General features: G+C 42.5%; 1 protein-coding gene across 2 annotated transcripts in view; it reads left to right on the forward strand.

Moving 5' to 3' along the window:
• btbd11b (BTB (POZ) domain containing 11b) overlaps positions 1 to 22,134 on the forward strand; it is a 133,297-nt gene that overhangs the window by 93,472 nt on the left and 17,691 nt on the right. For both annotated transcript variants that reach the window (XM_046310271.1, XM_046310278.1), the window contains exons 3-5: positions 11,817 to 12,021; positions 15,852 to 16,004; positions 16,309 to 16,474. In XM_046310271.1, coding sequence (XP_046166227.1) covers positions 11,817 to 12,021; positions 15,852 to 16,004; positions 16,309 to 16,474 — 524 coding nt within the window. The remainder of the gene's footprint in view (positions 1 to 11,816; positions 12,022 to 15,851; positions 16,005 to 16,308; positions 16,475 to 22,134) is intronic.

Below are 22,134 nucleotides of genomic sequence, written 5' to 3' on the forward strand. Positions count from 1 at the left end.
ACACAATACCCCATAATGACAAATCAAAAACAGGTTTTGAAAAATGTTTGAAGAAAAAAAAAACATATATATATATATATATATATATATATATATATATATATCACATTTACATAAGTATTCAGACCCTTTATTTAGTACTTTGTTGAAGCGTGCAGCAGAGATGGTTGTCCTTCTGGAATGTTCTCCAATCTCCACAGAGGAACTCTCGAGCTCTGTCAGAGTGACCATCGGATTCTTGGTCACCTCCCTGACCAAGGCCCTTGTCCCTCGATTGCTCAGTTAGGCTGGGCGGCCAGCTCTAGGAAGTGTCTTGGTGGTTCAAAACTTCTTCCATTTAAGAATGATGGAGGCCACTGTGTTCTTGGGAACCTTCAATGCTGCAGAAATGTTTTGGTATCCTTCCCCAGATCTGTGCCTCGACACAATCCTGTCTCTGAGCTCTACAGACAATTTGACCTCATGGCTTTGTTTTTGCTCTGACATGCACTGTCAACTGTGGGACCTTATATAGACAGGTGTGTGCCTTTCCAAATCATGTCCAATCAATTGAATTTACCACAGCTGGACTCCAATCAAGATGTAGATGCATCTCAAGGATGATCAATGGAAACAGGATGCACCTGAGCTCAATTTCGTGTGTCATAGCAAAGCGTCTGAATACTTATGTAAATAAGGTATTTCTGTTTGATTTACTTAATCCATTTTAGAACAAGGCTGTAACAAAATGTGGAAAAGACCAAGGGGTCTGAATACTTTCCGAAGGCACAGTATATGTTTTTGTAAAAACCTTTTCCACTTGAGAATAGTGAGCTCATGTATAATGATCTTAGGCCCATACACAGTACTGTATCTCTTCCCCTGGCATTTCAAAATACTGTAGTCATTCTGCCATTGTTGGGGGTGAGTGAGCGGGCCCTTAATTTGAAGAGACACACCGTTCAGTCTGAAAGGCATGTCTCTGAATGCTGAATGCTTGTCTGAATGCTGAATGCTTGTCCTCAGCGAATTTCATCTGACTTAACCGAGAAACGATATGTGATGTCCAGAAGTGCGGCAGCCTCTAGTCTCGTCAGTGTAGATATATAGAGCCATGTCATTCTAAGAACACATGCAGAAAGGCTCTGATGCAGTCTCTTTCAGATGTTCGGTTGACGTTTTGCCAACGTTGTTCTTGCATATGACACAATGAGAGACCCAAAGCACCCTGTGTGTCCAGTGTCAACACATCATCAAAATGAACACTGATCCAATTCTCTTTTGGATCAGAATGGAGTCCCAGTCCCCAGCGTACAAAGCGCTAAGCCACATCAGCAGTGCTCTGTACATGGAGTATTGATGGGTTCACTCCGGGACTCATTCAGCTCTGTTGACACTACAAATACAGTAATGCAGCCGCGGCGGCTAAGGATGCCTCTCGATGCGTCTCAACCTTGTTTCCAAAGATAATATTAGCGCAGGATGTTTATCTTGTAAATAGACCGGATGACTGTAAAGCATACAGTATTTGCAAAGTTCAATCTGCCAAATGAATCATGGAGAAAAGCAGAAATGTCAGCAGACTAGCTATCAGACTGTCAGAGAGAGAGAGCGGGAGGGATAGGGAGAGGAGAGAAGAAACACAGATGAATGCATCTCAGATTAGTTTAAATGTAGCTAAACTGCAGCAAAGCCAATTTGCATATCCCAGGTACAGTGTTTTTCCAAAGGTATTTCATGTCCATTTAAGAGGTATTGATTGTCCTCTCTCTTAGTACTGTCTTATTTCTTTTGTATTAAATCCACGTTAGTGTATTTGAAATGGCAGTCTGTCAAAGTGCCCACAAAACGGGCTTTCGTCTCTGACATGATTCAACAATAACACAGAGAATCATCTGTCAATCATTGATAAAATGAGGTAAAGTTAGCTAAATCCTCCTCTGAAGAGAACTTGATCATGTAATTCTGTACATTAAACAGCAATGGCCTCCTATTCTTGGAAATGTCAATAGCAGACAGCTGAGGATATCCTATACTCAGCACACAAGCTATTTTCATATGGAAATATATAGATACAACCACTAGGTGAAAAGTACCTCAGGAAGAAATGTCAAAATTATGACCTCAAGTGATTGCTTTTTCCACCACCAAAAAAGAGATGGATTTTACTTCTCACAATTGGAGACCTCAGAGTGTGACTGGACCGCCACCTGCAGTGAAGCATCACGCCAGGTAGAGGCAGCAGGCTGAAGAACATTAAGTCATGAAAATATTTGTTTTTTAGACAATGACAGATTTAATATTGTAGTATAGTCGGTTAGGTAGAAAGGGGCTCTTACTGTGTGAGTAATGAACTGTAGCAAAGGCCTGAGAGAGTGGGATCAGTGGGGTTGAGGTGGGCTTCTGTGGGGGTGAGACCTCCACACGAAGAAGGTACTGGTGACCCTGTCCCCTGCATGGTACATACCGGTCGATTCTCTCAAATTGATTATTTGGATAGCAGAGCACAGCTGGTCTTAGGGTTGTTGTGACTAGGGCAGTCAAATTCCATGTGATCATTTAGTCACGGTAATTAGGCTTCTCCAAGATCTGATGCTTTTGATGGTCATTAGTAGCCTACAAAACCTGCCTGGTACTCAGCACTCTATTGGCCTTCTAATCACTCTGACATCAATGCAAATGTTATTGCAAATCTAATAAAAAATTCATGAGAGCCCATGAGCTCATGAGTGATGGCTTCTATTAAAAAGAGGAGGATCCCATCAGCTTTCTATAGGCTAGGCCTACTTTCCTAATACTAAGCACATTGCTTCTCTTTACAACAGGAGTATAGCCTATCTGGCTGGCATGAAAATGAACGACGGGAACAGCATTTAAGTCCATAGATTACATGTTTTTTTTTCGAGACAGGTGTATGATAATGGTCCATTCTAAATCAAAACCAATTTCACACATATATATTATTTAGTACATGTAAAGACAAGTTTCAATCAACAGTCTGAGGGGTGACAATATTAGCCTATAACTTGTGAATGATATATATATATATGAATAATGCCCAGCTTGTGTGCAGTAAGGCAAGAAACAGCTTATGTAGCCTAGCCTATAGGCCTATATGTTTTGATAAGGTTTGCATCACAACTAAAGTGGCCAAATAACTTCTCAAAATTAAGCACATTAATCCGCTTTACAAGGCATACGCACTATGTGAGTTTCAAGTTTGGGGAACATAATTTTCACCAAAAAATACACCTTTGTAATAAAAGCATTACATGCATAATCGCATTTGCAATCACTTTTGAGAATGGTGTTTTCCCACTAATTGATTGCATTTGGAACATTAGCACTTATAGCCTACTGCCGCGTGTGCTTTGCTGCGCTTATAGTATGAAGAAATAGTCTAATAGTTTATCACCATTTCAAGCTAAACGTTTTGATTTGTTGCGTCAGCCTCATTGCTTTAAAAAAGGTTTTTGTTGATGCTGGTGGTTGTATTCATTTGGGGTCTATCGCATCCCAGACTATGTTTGGAATATTTATTTTTCGCACAGAATACAATAGGTCAACGTTTGTACTATGGGGGATAGTAGATTGACATAGGCTAGTGCTTTTGCTGTTTGTTAAGCCACTCATCTTGTTGGCTGATGAAAAGTAAACGTGGACAGTTCTTCCAGTATCTTCAAAATGCGCCTCTGAATTGGATAAGGACGCACGCAGTTGCGTCCCCAATGTGTCTGTCTTCACTCGTAGCCTGTGAGAAAGACCTGGTCACGTGATGGGAATTGGCTAATAAAAATGTAGCTATCTGAGAGAGCCATGCGAGTGAGAGTGGCTTCGGAGCACGCAGGCTGGAGAAGGGAATTATAATTCGTATATTCAGCCCAAGGGCACAACGGCCACTGGCCGCAAAAGTCATGGATTTTTTTTTAAAGGGGAATTACGGCCACACAAAGGGGATGCTGCTGGGAAATTTGAGGTATTATCAAGTGCTTGTCAAATGTTGAATGAGAGACTGATTGTGTGCAGCCTGCTCAAAAAAAAACAAAGTAGAGCTCATGCCTTTCAAATGATCATTAGAGTCGCATCATACAGCCTTAGAATGTATTAAAAATCAAAACATATAGCCCAAAGTTTGTATCACAACTAAAGTTGCATAAATACCTCTAAATTAAGCATATAGGAGGACCTGTTTCTTTGTTAAACACTCAACACAAAATAGCCGCGTGTGCGCACTCCCTCAAATTGTATTTTATTTTATTCAGCTGTGTTCAATTGTATTCTTCATACTGTAAAATAATGTAAAATAATGCCATGGAATTCTAAGCAAATTGTGTCTGCTAAATGAACTAGTGTAGCCCACAGCCATATGGCATAGTCAGATAAGGACCTAACATAAGGACAACTCAGAGGATGCTAATTCTGTTCTCCTGAAATAGACTACATTTTCTTCATATCATGTTCCTTTAGAGCTGTCTAAAATAAATAATGGATTTATTGTGAAGGTGTAGGCTATATTACATGGGTTTATTAGACTTTTTTAAATGTAGATGTTCCAAAGGTTTGCATCAGTGGCTTGTAGGCACTACTGGCTGGCAAAATGTTATAAGTTGCCACCAAAACTGAGTTCCAACCAGGCATTCTACATTCAAAACATGCTGTATTCAATGTTGATGTCATCATATTCAAAAGTAAATGTGTTTTTATCATTTAGTATCACCATGGCAATGGGATTCAATAAACACTGGCTCTTATCAACCATTCTAATTCCAACATTCTACCTAATTGTTTGGTTTGATTGTGTGATGTCATCATGTCTTAATGTAGTTGTAATTTCATGCTGACATATAAAAAAAACATTGACCATGAAGTACAGTGACTAGATTGTATTGGAATGACATCAAATCCAAATGTTATTGTATGTTTGCCACCCAGAACCATCATGGCAGTGGCGTTTGCAATCGATATACTGTACTGCCCTAGCCCGGGTTCCAGTCTGTTTCTGTTCTCTTGCTAACACCTTATGGAATTGTCATGTTTGGCATTTTAAAATTCATCACAGGACATACAGATACATCAATATCAATCCCAGGCCTTTTTCTATCATTTTTATTTGTCCTGATGTCACAGTTGATGAAATCAGTATGTTGGTCCTCTCTGTCTTCCAAGCATTGATTTAGCAGAGCTCTGCCTAAGTGCAGGTTGTCCACAGTTCACACAGCTAATGGCCTTTCACAGAGGGAGAGAGAAGAGAGAGAGCGAAAAAGGGCAACCAGTGAAGAACATACACCATTGTAAATACAACCCATATTTCTTTATTTCTCCTTTTGTAACTGAAAATATTTGCACATCGTTACACCACTGTATTTGAAATGTCTTTAGCATTTTGTAACTTTTGTGAGTGTAATGTTTACTGTTCATTTGTTATGATTTATTTCACTTTTGTTCGTTATTTATTTCACTTGCTTTGGCAATGTTGACATGTGTTTCCCATTCCAATAAAGCCCCTTGAATCAAATTGAATTGAGGGAGCAAGTGTTATGTTGGGAGTTACGAGTCATACCAGGACATTGGTCATCTTCTTGCAGTAGGGTGCTGAATGTGAATGTAAAGCCAAGACCTCAACAGTCAGCAGTGGACCTTACTACTACGCGTAGATCCCTGAAGGAAATCGTTTTGGCAGCAGAGTGTCATTGCACTGTAGGATTTGTCATCTGTGCACTTGAGCACTGGAGGTTGCTCTGACTGAGAATGTTCTGGCATTCTTCCTGTACTGTACACACAGGCACAGATAAGCAGCAACATTCTCATCTTGATAATATCATTATGTTTGTCAGCTGTACTGTCAAGATAGCAATCACTCCTCTCTTTTCTTTTAATCTTCTTTTGATCTCTAATAGGCAGAACCATCTGTTGGTTAATCACATGTAGGAATGTATGTCCTGGGTCCCTCTCTGCTTGCACCCAATGCACTGTGTGTGCTTCTATTAACTCTCCTGCAACAACATGCTGGTGTGTCTGTATCTGCATTCAGCTGCATGCACTAATAAAATAATAACAATCATTTGGTAAGTGCTTATATTTGACATTGTTTCACACAAGTGTGAATTGTAAGCTTGTGTGAAATGGAAATGTGTTCATCTATAATCTATAGCGCTGTGGCATGGTGATTTTAGGTCTCTGAGGGATTCACAGACAGGCCCAGCGCTAGGTCACTCTGTTCCCTTCTCAAAGCCTGCAGTATGACTCCTCAGCCCAAGAGCATTTAAGGAAGGACTGTAGTCTGTGATGTAGTGGTGCCCATGATGACTAAGACCATTTATGATGATGAGCTCTGATTTACTGTACTGCAATGTTTTCTTGATTCTGGCAAATCAAACCCACAGTTGAACCTGTTATGTTCCTGTGCTTCTGTCAGAGCCTTGGAGAGAAGCGTCCTGGACTTACACAGGCCACTCAAAATTAAACACGATCTTGGCTGATTGACAGCAAATCCTCCAAAATAGCTGTGATTTCACCTGCGCAAATTTGTAAACTACACTACACATTCTCCAACTGCAAAGACCAGATCTGATTAGAAGTTGTAGACAAACTATAGCCAATGCCATTTCAAATTTTTATCTAGCTAGTACTGGTAAATGAATAGTTTAGTCATGGCTCCAGTGAGACGTTCTCAGCCCCTACCCCATTAAATAGTCATTACACATCACGCTTGAATGAGGGCTTGGCTGTTATGTGGGCACTGAATAGCTGTTAACTGACCCCTCAGATGCCAACACTCATAAATCCCACTTGTAAATATAAGCAGTGCGATTGTACTCCTGAGAAGTTATCTTTTGATGAGAGAGCCTCGGCCTGTCGATGAAGGGGATGGTCCCCTGTAGAACACTTGAAAAAAAGCATTATGATTAGACTAGAACTATCTCTAGCCTGTCTGTCTCCTACTTCGGTGCTCATTGTTGATGTAAAGAATGAGCTTTGGTTGGATGAGATATTGATTACTAGCAGTGGCTTGAATCCCATGAATAGACTAATGGCATTGTAGACTAGCTCTTGAGGCTAACACAAAGGACAGTCCAGTGTTCATGGTGAAATGGTAGCTCTTTTATTAGAGGACATGACAAAGCTAGCAGATTCTCCTAGTTTCATTATTTCCATCTGAATCTGTATTTGTATTTAGTTTGGATCCTCATTAGCTAACGCTAGCGCCAAGGCAGTAGCTACTCTTCCTGGGGTCCAAACACCTTAAGGCACTTACATTACATATAAAACACAAGATAAAACAGTACATCATATAACATTATTACACCACTACACATCTACAATACAAAAATGTATAATACCACCATACAACAATATTACAATGTACGTGTGTGTAGAATGCGTATGCGTGTGTCTGTACTTTTGTATGTGTCTCTTCACAGTCCCCGCTGTTCCATAAGGGGTATTTTTATCTGTTTAAAACAATCTGATTCTACTGTTTGTATCAGTTATCTTATGTGGAATAGAGTTCCATGTAGATATGGCTCTATGTAGTACTGTGTGTCTCCCATAGTCTGTTCTGGACTTGGGGATTGTGAAGAGACCTCTGGTGGCATGTTTTGTGGGGTATGCATGAGTGTCCGTAGTTTAAACAGACAGCTCGGTGCATTCAGCTTGTCAACACTTCTTACAAAAACAAGTAGTGATGAAGTCGATCTCTCCTCCACTTTCAGCCATCTGTAGCAGATGGGTGGTTGTTTTACTGCACTTCTAGAAGAAGCTCATTGTCTGTGAAGCCTATGGCACTGTGCTGTGCCAGACAGTATTGCTGTTGGGTTGTTGGGTTTAGTAATCTCAGTCCTCAGCCCGACGCCTGCCTGCCTGCCTGCCCGCCCGCCTGCCCGCCCGCCCATTCCAGGAAATGTCACATGCCAGCGTCAATAAGAGATGAGAATGGCTATTACCCCATCGCCCTGAGCTGCACACCTCAGTCCCCGCTCCTTCCACTACACATGAGGGCACTATTAGCCTGGTTGCCATCTCTGTTCAGCTATTACATTCCACTCCTTGCCACTCCTGTCATTCGTCAAGGAGTGAAATGTTAGCTAAAAACCAAGACTAGGGCACTATTACACTGTATTCCCATTTGTACAATTAGTGTGTGTGTGTGTGTGTGTGTGTGTGTGTGTGTGTGTGTGTGTGTGTGTGTGTGTGTGTGTGTGTGTGTGTGTGTGTGTGTGTGTGTGCGTGCGTGCGTGCGTGCAAGCTTTTATGCATGCATGTGCAATGTCATACTGTTCCATACAATGCTGCACTGTTCCTCTTATCAGTCGAGCACTGACATCTTCCAGGTCTGCTGGCTGGAAGATAGACTGTTGATTCCAAGCATCCAATTCCCCCCTTTTAGTGATGCCTCCACATCTCTTATTGTCACGGCAAAATGGAATCTTGGCAGAAGTCAAGCCGCACAATTATGATGCTAAACAAGCCTCTTTGAATGACTGTCCCCATAGAAGCATCCCTTTATTTGTACAACTGTTACTTGTTGTTTCCACTGAATGAGTTTGGTGAGAAATAGATCCTTCTGAAAGAACACTCTTTAGTCTTTAATTGAATGCAATGTGCTGTGATTGGGGAAAAGACCCTTATGTGTGAATGTGAAACCAATGGAACGTGCCATTACAGTATTACTTGGTTGACAAAGACTAGCACAATGTCGTTCTATATCAGGAAAATATACAGTATGTTTGTCTGATGCATAATAATATTATATACATAAGATGTGTTTTTCTGTTATATACAGTACCAGTCAAAGGTTTGGACACACCTACTCATTCAAGGGTTTTTCTTCTTTTTTTCTTCTTTTTTTTCTACATTGTAGAATAACAGTGAAGACATCAAAACTATGAAATAACACATATGGAATCATGTAGTAACCAAAAAAGTGTTAACCTCTTGAACCTCTGGGGGCAGTATTTCATTTTTGGATGAAAAACGTTCCCGTTTTAAACAAAATATTTTGTCACGAAAAGATGCTCGACTATGCATATAATTGACAGCTTTGGAAAGAAAAAACTCTGACGTTTCCAAAACTGCAAAGATATTGTCTGTGAGTGCCACAGAACTAATGCTACAGGCGAAACCAAGATGAAATTTCATACAGGAAGTGAGCCAGATTTTTGAGGCGCTGTGTTCCAATGTCTCCTTATATGGCTGTGAATGCGCAAGGAGAGAGCCTACACTTTCTGTCGTTTCCCCAAGGTGTTTGCAGCATTGTGACGTATTTGTAGGCATATCATTGGAAAATTGACCATAAGAGACTACATTTACCAGGTGTCCGCTCGGTGTCCTCCGTCAAAACTATTGCGTAATCTCCAGGTGCGTGCATGTTTCCATTTTGAACAGAGGAGAAACCAAACTGCCACGAGTGACTTATCATCGAATAGATATGTGAAAAACACCTTGGGTATTGATTCTAAACAACGTTTGCCATGTTTCTGTCAATATTATGGAGTTAATTTGGAAAAAAGTTTGCGTTGTAATGACTGGATTTTGGGGGGTTTTCTCAGCCATACGTGATGAACAAAACGGAACGATTTCTCCTACACAAATAATCTTTTTGGAAAAACTGAACATTTGCTATCTAACTGAGAGTCTCCTCATTGAAAACATCCAAAGTTCTTCAAAGGTCATTTATTTTATTTGAATGCTTTTCTTGTTTTTGTGAAAATGTTGCCTGCTGAATGCTAGGCTTAATGCTATGCTAGCTATCAATACTCTTACACAAATGCTTGTGTAGCTATGGTTGAAAAGCATTTTTTGAAAATCTGAGATGACAGTGTTGTTAACAAAAGGCTAAGCTTGTGAGCCAATATATTTATTTCATTTCATTTGCGATTTTCATGAATAGTTAACGTTGCTTTATGGTAATGAGCTTGAGGCTATAATTACGCTCCCGGATACTGGATTGCTCGTCGCAACAGGTTAAACATATCAAAATTTATGTTATATTTGAGATTCTTCAAAGTAGCCACCATTTGCCTTGATAACAGTTTTGCACACTCTTGGCATTCTCTCAGCCAGCTTCACCTGGAATGCTTTTTCAATGGTCTTGAAGGAGTTCCCACATATGCTGAGCACTTCTTGGCTGCTTTTCCTTCACTCTGCAGTCCAACTCATCCCAAACCATCTCAGTTGAGTTGAGGTCGGTTGATTGTGGAGGCCAGGTCATCTGATGCAGTACTCCATCACTCTTCTTCTTGATCGAATAGCCCTTACACAGCCTGGAGGTGTGTTTTGGGTAATTGTCCTGTTGAAAAACAAATGATAGTCCCGCTAAGCGGAAACCAGATGGGATGGCGCACCGCAGCATAATGCTGTGGCAGCCATGCTGGTTAAGTGTTCCTTGAATTCTAAATACATCACACACCATCACATATCCTCTATGCTTCACGGAGGGAACCACACATGCGGACATCATCCATTCACCTACTCTGCTTCTCACAAAGACACAACGGTTGGAACCAAAAATGTAATATTTGGACTCATCAGACCAAAGGACAGATTTCCACCGGTCTAATGTCCATTGCTCGTGTTTCTTGGCCCAAGCAAGTCTCTTCTTATTATTGGTGTCCTTTAGTAGTGGTTTCTTGACCATGAAGGCCTGATACACACAGTCTTCTCTGAACAGTTGATGTTGAGATGTGTCTGTTACTTGAACTCTGTGAAGCATTTATTTGGGCTGCAATCTGAGAATTAACAGGTGTGCCTTGAAATGCATTCCAGGTGACAACCTCATGAAGATGGTTGAGAGAATGCCAAGAGTGTGCAAATCTGTCATCAAGGCAAAAAGGTGGCTACTTTGAAGAATCTCAAATATAAAGTATATTTTGATTTGTTTAACACTTTTTTGGTTACTACATGTTTCCATATGTGTTATTTCATAGTTTTCATGTCTTCATTATTATACAATGTAGAAATACAAAATAAAGAAAAACCCTTGAATGAGTAGGTATGTCCAAACTTTTGACTGGAACTGTATATATATAGTAACAGAAGTGTACGGTGTGATAGGGCCCAGGTGTTTCAAAATGTCCTGCCATGATAGAGATGTAGAAGTATATAGCCTACAGTATGTTTCTAATGCAGAGTAATATATAAAATGTGTGTTTCTGCCCTATACAGTAGCAACAGGGTGAGGACTAATACTTGTTGTGTCAATGGGTTAAATACTGCAGCCTTTGAAACCCACATTCAGTTTTACTGATTCTCAGTGGGATTTTATCTGGGCCCAGCTGTCTCATTGTCTGGCTTCCACGTCTGTGTGGCATTAGAAGGCAATATGTCGTGTCCCTTCAGCCCAGTAAAAAGTTTGTGGGAAACAGTTTTTGGCAAAGAGTGTTTACATACTAAGCGTCTGGAGAATATTCTAATTTTATGAGGAAATCTTTTTAAGCAGAGAGTTTGAGTGCCACTGCAGGCCCTTAAAGTACAGGAGGATTATGCAGAGCATGAGTAAATAGCAAGGAGAGTATTATGTATATAAATATTCATATTTTGTAGAAACCATTCGTGGCTACGTTTTTACTCGACAAAATCTCCTTTAGATAAGATAGTTATGAACTCTGACTTTCTGTCTGTCTGTCTGTCTGTTTTCAGGGTGTTTCTTCACCATGGGGTCTAGACATTCCCAGTATAATCTATCGCCCCTTACAGTGTGTTGTGCGTGTGCATGTGTGTGTGTGTGCGTGTGTGTGCAGGTGGACATTCCCTCCATTTCTTGATGACCTTATTTTTGTCCAGCTCCTGATATTAATATGGATGTGCGTACCCCCCCATCCTTTCATTGTGCACTGCAGGTGACCTGGTCTCCCGGGCCATGCACCACCTCCAGCCGCTGCATGTGAAGAACCACAGCAACGGGACGCCCATTCACCAGAAGAGCAGCTCAGTGCACTGGGAGCCTGAGGCGCTCTATACCCTCTGCTACTTCATGCACTGTCCCCAGATGGAGTGGGAGAACCCCAACATAGAACCCTCCAAGGTTACCCTGCAGACAGAGAGGTAACACGCGCACACACAGAAACAAACATAAACCAGCAGGAACACAGTGACGGACACACTCACACACCTCATGGGATATACGGGTATTCAAAGTATTCACATTTTCTTACGTTACAGCCTTACTCTAAAATTGATTAAATAAATAAAAATGTCTTCAGCAATCTACACACAATACCCCACAATGGCAAATTATGCAAATGCATAAACAACATAAATACATTATTTACAGTATTATTCAGACCCTTTACTATGATACTCGTAATTGAGCTCAGGTGCATCCTGTTTACATTGATCCTCCTTGAGATGTTTCTACAACTTGATTGGAGTCCACCTGTGGTAAATTCAATTGATTGGACATGATTTGGAAATGCATACACCTGTCTATATAAGGTTCCACAGTTGACACTGCATGTCAGCAAAAATCAAGTCATGAGGTCGAAGGAAGTGTCCTTAGAGCTCACAGACAGGATTGTGTCGAGGCAGAAGGGTACAAAAACGATTTGGCAGCATTGAAGGTCCCCAAGGACACAGTGGTCTCCATCATTCCTAAATGGAAGAAGTTAGGAACCACTAAGACTCCTCCTAGAGCTGGCCACCTGGCCAAACTGAGCAATCGGGGCAGAAGGGCCTTTGTCAGGGCGATGATCAAGAACCTGATGGTCACTCTGACAGAGCTCGAGAGTTCCACTGTGGAGATTGGAGAACCTTCCAGAAGGACAACCATCTCTACAGCACTCTACCAATCAGGACTTTATGGTAGAGTGGCCAGACGGAAGCCACTCCTCAGTAAAAGGCACATGACTTGGAGTTTGCCAAAAGGCACCTAAAGACTCTCAGACCATGAGAAACAAGATTCTCTGGTCTATTGAAACCAAGATTAAACTCTTTGGTCTGAATGCTAAGCATCACGTCTGGAGGAAACATGGCACAATCCCTACGGTGAAGCATGGTGGTGGCAGCATCATGCTGTGGGGTTGTTTTTCGGCGGTAGGGACTGGGAGACTAGTCAGGATCGACACAAAGATGAACAGAGCAAAGTACAGAGTGATCCTTGATGAAAACCTGCTCCAGAGCACTCAGGATCTCAGACTGGGGCGATGGTTCACCTTCCAACAGGACAATGACCCTAAGCACATAGCCAAGACAACGCAGGAGTGGCTTCGGGACAAGACTCTGAAAGTCCTTGTGTGGCTCAGCCAGAGCCCGGACTTAAACCCGATTGAACATCTCTGGAGAGACCTGAAAATAGCTGTGCAACCATGCTCCCCATCCAACCTGGCAGAGTTTGAGAGGTTCTGCAGAGAAGGATGGGAGAAACTTCCCAAACACAGGTGTATCAAGCTTGTAGCGTCATACCCAAGAAGACTCGAGGCAGTAATCACTGCCAAAGGTGCTTCAACCAAAGTACTAAGTAAAGGGTCTGAATATTTATGGAAATGTGGTATTTCCATATTTATTTTTAATAAATGAGAAAACATTTCTAAAATCCTGTTTTTGTTTTGTCATTATGAAGTATTGTGTGTGGATGGGGGGGGGGGGGTATTTAATCCATTTTGGAATAAGGCTGTAACGTAACAAAATGTGGAAAAAGTCAAGGGATCTGAATACTTTCCGAATGCGCTGTACATGGGCTGTTATGTTGATGATGTAGATAGACAGTTAGGATTCACATTCATCCATTCATCAGATGGGTAAGACACAAATGTCATGGTAGTACTTTCATTCTGTCGTGAACCAAAGCCATTCTGAAGTACGCGACACACACCTCCTGCATTTAACTTTCGCAGTGAGCCTCAAGTCTCCCACGTCCCTTAACCAGATGTTTTCCTATAGAGGAAAAATATTTAAATGGAGTCAAATGACAGCTTGTTAATGTACATTAAGCCCTAACAATCACATGCAGGGGGAATCAGCAGGAAATTATTATTGAAACACTAAATTTCTCTCACTGACATAGTCATTTCATTTCAATACAAGTTATAGGCTGTATGGAGTCCATGTTTTAGAATGATATTATGCGTTAACCAACATTTCCATGATGTCGATTCTGAGATCTCTCCTATACCTTAGACTTTGGTGTACTCTTAAAATGGCAAAACAGCTATCTATAGCTGTCTATCTACACTGTTCATATTTACACTGGCTTGGAGTTTTTCCTGGCCAGGTCACCTGGTGAGGAAATGCTCCTATACATTATATAACCTCACAGGACCAGAATGTCCTGAGGATATGAGGAAACCTCTGTCAGGGGAAGGGGAAATGGGTGAATAAGCTGACAGTTGATGCAGAGCAGTCCTCCTCCGGTGCTCTACACTTTACAGCCCTGTAATGGAGAACTAACTGCTAATGTGTCTTCCAGGTCTCCTTCCCCAGTCTGCTTCAGCTCTGAGCACCACAAAGAAAGGTTCCTAATGAACAGATTTGTAGAGCAGAATTGGGAAAGCTGCGTGATTCCAATCGTGTTTTAAAACCTTGCCTAGGTCTACACTTAATTGGAAATCTTCAAAGAGAATGGTCGGAAACACGTCTTAAAGCTAGCCCGTGAACTGTGTCTGAGCTTTTCTGTTGGTTTTGTAGTGGAATATATTGGCCGATAAAATATACACTACCTCATGATGTGGTGTTGTGCCTTTTGAAACGCTGGTACAGATTGTGTCATAGTGCCTCAAGGTCACATGTTTCACAGGACTTTGAAGGGAGTAATTTATATTTGCATGTGTGCAGTGATGAAAATTTGAATAATTAAATAGCAGGATTCTCCCTCAGGCTAGAATACTACTGATGAATGACAGACTGATTATAAGTGACAAATATATGACAGATGTACAGTGCCATTCGGAAAGTATTCAGACCCCTTCACTTTTTCCACAGCCTTATCCTAAAATGGATTAAGTAAATAAAGATCCTCAGCAACCTACACACAATACCCCATAATGACTTAGCGAAAATAGGTTTTTAGAATGTTTTGCTAATTTGTTAAAAATAAAAAACAGAAATACCTGATTTACATAAGTATTCAGACCCTTTGCTATGAGACTCAAAATTGAGCTCAGATGCTTCCTGTTTCCATGAATTATTGATTATTAAAATTGGATTATTAACATTTCTAAAATCCTGTTGTTGCTTTGTCCTTATAGGGTATTGTAGGTAGATTTGTGAGGAGAAAAAAACAACAATTGAATCCATTTGAAATAAGGCTGTAACCTACCAATATATGGAAAAAGTCAAGGTGTCTGAATACTTTCCCGAAGGCACTGTACATGTAGGAGTGAAGCTGGGGCTGGACATTCAAGGCATTGAGCTATCTTGTGTGAGATAATATGCAGTGATCTAGAGTCACATCAGTATTGTTCAATATTAACATTACATGTATATTCATATTCATATTAATATGACTATGACTGACAGGTGCACATACATATTAATATGACTATGACTGACAGGTGCACATACATATTAATATGTTTCTCCATCCTCTAAAGAACAAATACAGTTAAATGGGAACCAGCTGTTAGGGTCTCTGAATAAAGGATTAGCATAACTGTGCTCCAAGACACTGATCTAAAGTCACTTTTAAATGACAATGGTTAGAATGTCAGATTTGTGTAAGCTAAGCAGATCCTAGATCTAAACCAGGACAACTTTTACCTGTACCAGTCAGCCCATAGTTAATATTGATGACTCCTGTGTGTGTGTGTGTGTGTGTGTGTGTGTGTGTGTGTGTGTGTGTGTGTGTGTGTGTGTGTGTGTGCGTGCGTGCGTGCGTGCGTGCGTGCGTGCGTGCGTGCGTGCGCGTGTGTGTGCGCGTGTGCCTGTTAATGTGTCTGCAGGCCTTTCCTCGTGCTGCCTCCCCTGATGGAGTGGATCAGGGTATCGGTGGCTCAAGCAGAGCACCGCCGCAGCTTCTCAGTGGACAGTGACGACATCCGGCAGGCCGCCAGGCTACTACTGCCAGGGGTGGACTGTGAACCACGCCAGCTCAAGTACGGCATGGAAACACACACACATGGCACGCAGGCTCGATACACCTACACTCAACAATATGAACTCAAACAGACACATGCACACACAGTACCACGGATGGACCCATGTGCACACACACACACATGCACATACACACACACGCACTCCAACACACACACTCGAACACACACACACCTCTCATACAGTTGTTATTTGTCCTCACATTGACACAAGTCATTTAACACACAAATAATTTCTGTCCAGAATCATTGTCACACTCTAAATTCAGCTCATTGATTTCCTTTCCTGTGATTTCCCTACCAGGACGGATGACTGTTTCTGTGCTTCCCGCAAGCTGGATGCAGCCTCTACAGAGGCTAAGTTCCTCCAGGACCTGGGCTTCCGTATGCTCAACTGTGGCCGGACCGACCTGGTGAAACAGGCTGTCAATCTGCTGGGGCCTGACGGCATCAACAGCATGAGTGAACAGGTTAGTTAGACACACACATACACACACACACACACACACACACACACACACACACACACACACACACACATTCACAGGCACACACACACACACGCACACTGCCTGGGGAACAGAACATAGAGCAGACATAACGCAAAACCAAGCAGACACCTTGCAGGCAGGCAAGCATTGGCAAAGATGCTTACACACACAAACGCACGCACCCCTTCGGCCTCATATACACATGGATGGATGCCCACACCCACAACCACCCACCCATGTTCTCAACTCAATTTGACCTGCCACTTTTTTTCTGCTCTGTGGTAAACGTGTGAAACTCAGTATTGCCCACTCTCTCCTACACACATCAGTCCATTGGGACAACACACACACACACACAGCTACGTCTTACTATACTTGTGAGGACTTTCTGTGGACCTAAAATTGATTCCCACTTAAAATCCTATTTTCCCTAATCCCGAACTCTAAATTTAAACCTAATCCTCACTGTTGAACCTTTAACCTGTATTTTTGCTGCTGGTGTTTTCTCTAAGATTTGGAAAGCGGCACATGTCCTCCCCCTGAATAAAGGCCGGAGATCCTTCTGATTTACATAATTACTGCTGAAAGTTATCGTGCTTAGCCAAGGTACTAGAATCCCTGACCCAGCCAAGAAATGTTTTACCTTCTCACTCTATTCTAAATATGCACTCGTCTGGTTTTAGATGACGTGTTGAATTGACTAGATTATAAAAAACATTGTGCTGCCCTATTTATAGACCTTTCCAAGGAATTTGACACCATTGACAATTCCCTACTCATTCAAAAACTTTTTGAAATGGGCCTGGACAAGGAATCGTGCAAATGGTTTAAGAGCATTCTAACAGACAGGACACAAAGTGTGCTTTCTGATGGGGTCAATTCTACTTCCTCAATATTACGAAAAGTGTACCGCAGGGGTCCGTATTGAGACCTGTTCTCTTTACTATTTATATAAATAATATTGGTCTATGTATTAAATCCTGTAATATTTATCTGTATGCAGACGGTATGTTTATATATACCATTGTTCTAACTGTAGACCAGGCATTGTTAGAGCTGCAATCTGATTTTGTTGCATTACAGAAATCCCTACTTAATGTGGGCAAAACTAAATATTGTTCTATAATTCATGTCACTCACAACGAGTGGGTTCCCGCCCAAAAATATCTCGGTGTCTGGATTGATAAAGATTTAACTTTTAAAAAACATGCTCATGAGCGAGTTAAAAAGCTAAGATATAAAGTGGGCTTCTGTTTTAAGAATAGATCTTGCCTCACCATGAACAGCAGGGTAAGTTTTAATATATATTAATGCTTCCTGTATCAGAAGGTGAGCTGGACCTCACTAAAGTCCCGTAGAACCCTTCATTACTCGATTCTGGTTTACAAAGCTCTGCTCAACAAGCTTCCAACATAAACTAAATATAGAAAAGTATGTGGACACCTCTTCAAATGAGTGGATTCGGCTATTTTAGCCACAGCTGTTGCTGACAGGTGTATAAAATTGAGCACACAGCCTTGCAATCTACATAGACAAACATTGGCAGTATAATGGCTTTACTGAAGACCTCAGTGACTTTCAACTTGGCACCGTCATAGGATGCCACCTTTCCAACAAGTCAGTTTGTAAAATGTATGTCCTGCTAGAGCAGCCCTGGTCAACTATAAGTGCTGTCATTGTGAAGTGGAAACGTCTAGGAGCAACAACGACTCAGCTGCGAAGTGGCCACCCAAGTAGGCCACCCAAGCTAACAGAATGGGACTGCTGAGTGCTGAAGCGCGTAGAGAGCAAAAATTGTCTGTCCTCGGTTGTAACACCCACGGTCGAGTTCCAAACTGCATCTGGAAGCAATGTCAGCACAAGAACTGTTTGTCGGGAGCTTCGTGAAATGGGTTTCAATGGCCGAGCACCCGCACACAAGCCTAAGATTACCAGACACAATGCTAAGTATTGGCTGGAGTGGTGTCAAGCTCGCCACCATTGGATTCTGGAGAAGTGGAAACGCGTTCTCTGGAGTGATGAATCACGCTTCACCATCACAATCTGGGTTTGGGGGATGCCAGGAGAACGCTACCTGCCCGACTGCGTAGTGCCAACTGTAAAGTTCGGTTGAGGAGGAATAATGGTCTTGGACTGTTTTTCATGGTTCAGGTAAGGCACCTTAGTTCCAGTGAAGGGAATTTATCTATTTTGATTTATTTTTTGTAACCCCTTTTTCTCCCCAATTGGTAGTTACAGTCTTGTCCAATCGCTGCCACCCTCGTACGGACTCAGGAGAGGCCAAGGTCGAGAGCCATGCATCCTCCTAAATACGACCCTGCCAAGCCACACTTCTTCTTGACAAACTGCTCGCTTAACCCAGAAGCCAGCCGCACCAATGTGTCGGAGGAAACACCGTCCAACTGGTGACCGTGTCAGCGTGCATTGCGCCCGGACCGCCACAGGGGTTGCTATAGCGCGATGGGACAGGAACATCCTTGACGGCCAAACCCTCCCTAACCCGGACGACGCTAGGACAATTGTGTACCGCCCCAATTGTCTCCCGGTCATGGCTTTGCTGTGACACAGCCCTGGATCGCACCCGGATCTGTAGTGACGCCTCTAGCACTGTGATGCAGTGCCTTAGACCACTGCGCCACTCGGGAGGCCCGTGAAGGGAAATCTTAACACTACTGCAACAAATTTGATTTTAGAGAAATCTGTGCTTGCAACTTTGATGCAACAGTTTGGGGAAGGCCCTTTCCTGTTTCAGCATGACAATGCCCCCATGCACAATGCGAGGTCCATACGGAAATGGTTTGTCGAGATCGGTGAGGAAGCAATTGCCTGGCCTGCACAGAGCCTTGACCTCAACCCCATCAAATAACTTTGGAATGAATTAGAACGCCAACTGAGAGCCAGGCCTAAGCGCCCAACATCAGTGCCAATCTCACTAATGCTCTTGTGGCTGAATGGCAGCAAGTCCCCACAGCAATGTTCCAACATCTAGTGGAAAGCCTTCACGGAAGAGTGGAGGCTGTTAGCAGCAAAGGGGAGACCAACTTCATATTAATGCCCCTAATTTTGGAATGAGATGTTCGACGAGAAGGTGCCCACATACTTTTGTTTATGTAGTGTATCCCACTTCACTGTTGAAATATCAAAATATGTTTGCATGGTTGGTTAACTGACCCCCTGGATTAACTCTTGAGATCTCGCTTGTCTCCACAAAGTTGGTCAATCCGCCTTTAGTTTTAAGGCACCACAGTTAGGGAATACTTTACAAAACAAATTACACCGGGATTCCCGGTGCCAATAGGGCAGTTTTAAACTCTGTAGTTACATTTAATTGAAGTATGCAATTGTTTCTATTATTACTTGTTGTAATAACCTGATGTAATGTATTTACAGTTGAAGTCGGAAGTTTACATACACTTAGGTTGGAGTCATTACAACTCGATTTTCAACCACTCCACAAATTTCTTGTTAGCAAACTATAGTTTTGGCAAGTCGGTTAGGACATCTACTTTGTGCATGACACAATAAATTTTTCCAACAATTGTTTACAGACAAATAATTTAACTTCTAATTCACTGTATCACAATTCCATGGGGTCAGAAGTTTATATACACTAAGTTGACTGTGCCTTTAAACAGCTAGGAAAATTCCAGAAAATGACGTCATGGCTTCAGAAGCTTCTGATAGGATAATTGACATAATTTGAGTCAATTGGAGGTGTACCTGTGGATGTATTTCAATGCCTACCTTCAAACTCAGTGCTTATTTTCTTGACATCATGGGAAAATCAAAAGAAATCAGCCAAGACCTCAGAAAAAAAATTGTAGACCTCCACAAGTCTGGTTCATCCAGGGGAGCAATTTCCAAAAGTACGCAAGTATAAAAACCATGGGACCACGCAGCCATCATGCCGCTCAGGAAGGAGACGCGTTCTGTCTCCTAGAGATGAATGTAGTTTGGTGCAAAAAGTTCAAATCAATCCCAGAACAACAGCAAAGGTCCTTGTGAAGATGATGGAGGAAACAGGCACAAAAGTATCTATATCCACAGTAAAACAAGTCCGATATCAACATAACCTGAAAGGAAGAATCCGCTCAGCAAGGAAGAATCCACTGCTCCAAAACTGCCATAAAAAAGCCAGACTACAGTTTGCAACTGCACATGGGGACAAAGATTGTACTTTTTGGAGAAATGTCCTCTGGTCTGATGAAACAAAAATAAAACTGTTTGGTCATAATGATCATCGTTATGTTTGGAGGAAAAAGAGGGAGGTTTGCAAGACGAAGAACACCATCCCAACTGTGAAGTATGGGGGAGGCAGCATCGTGTTGTGGGGGTACTTTGCTGCAGGAGGGACTGGTGCACTTCACAAAATAGATGGCATAATGAGGCCATAACTGGGCAGAACAGAGCTGTGGGCAGAACTGAAAAAGTGTGTGCGAACATTTGACATTCCTAAAATAAAGTAATGATCCTAACTGACCTAAAACAGGGATTTTTTACTTGGATTAAATGTCAGGAATTGTGAAAAACTACATTTAAATGTATTTGGCTGAGGTGTATGTCAACTTCCGACTTCAACTGTATATGTCATGATTGTTTGAAGCATACTTGGACCAACGTGCAGCGTGATCTGGGTTGCAGATCTTTTATTAGAAATAAGTGAACCACACAACAAAACAATAAAGACTAAACGAAACGTGACAACAATGGAGTGCTAACATGCAACTACACATAAACAATATCCCACAAACACAGGTGGGAAATACAGCTATTTAAATATGATCCCCAATTAGAGACAACTATTACCAGCTGCCTCTAATTGGGAATCATACAAAATCACCAACATAGAAAAACAAAACTAGAACCCCACATAGAAATAATAAACTAGACTAACCCCCAGTCATGCCCTGACCTACTCCACCATAGAAAATAAGGACTCTCTGGTCAGGACGTGACAGTAACCCTCCCCCAAGTTGCGGACTCTGGCGCAAAACCTGAAACATAAAGTGAGGGTTAGGGGGGGGTGTCTAGTATCGGTGGCGGCTCTGGTGCAGGACGAAGAACCTGCTCATCCCGCCAGCATCGGGGGCGGCTCTGGTGCGGGCCGAAGAACCCGCTCATTCCGCGGCTCCAGCCATGGAGCCAGGCTGAACACTGTGCCTGGTCCTGGACCTAGATACCGAGGAAGGCTCCTGCCATGGAGCGGGACTGGACACCGGCCCTGGCCTGGACATCGGTGCAGAGGAAGACTCCTGCGATGGAGTGGGACAGGACGCCGTGTCTCTACTGGGCATCGGTGCAGAGGAGGGCTCCTGCCTTGGAGCTGGACTGGACGCCGTGCTCAGACTGGGCATCGGTGCAGAGGAAGGCTCCTGCCCTGGAGCTGGAGGTTCGGACCATGGGCCGTCGAAGGAGGTTCCGGATAGTGGACCATCGCAGGAGGTTCCGGACCGTGGACCGTCTCAGGAGGTTCCGGACTGTGGACTGTCTCAGCAGGTTCCGGACTGTGGACTGTCTCAGCAGGTTCTGGACTGTGGACCGTCGTTGGAGGTTCCGGACTGTAAACGTGGCCAGAAGCTCTGGACTGTGAACTGTCGCCGGAAGCTCTGGACTGGAAATCGTCGCTGGAAGCTCTGGAC

Source organism: Oncorhynchus gorbuscha, linkage group LG02 (genome assembly GCF_021184085.1).
Source record: "Oncorhynchus gorbuscha isolate QuinsamMale2020 ecotype Even-year linkage group LG02, OgorEven_v1.0, whole genome shotgun sequence".
Lineage (NCBI taxonomy): Eukaryota > Metazoa > Chordata > Actinopteri > Salmoniformes > Salmonidae > Oncorhynchus > Oncorhynchus gorbuscha.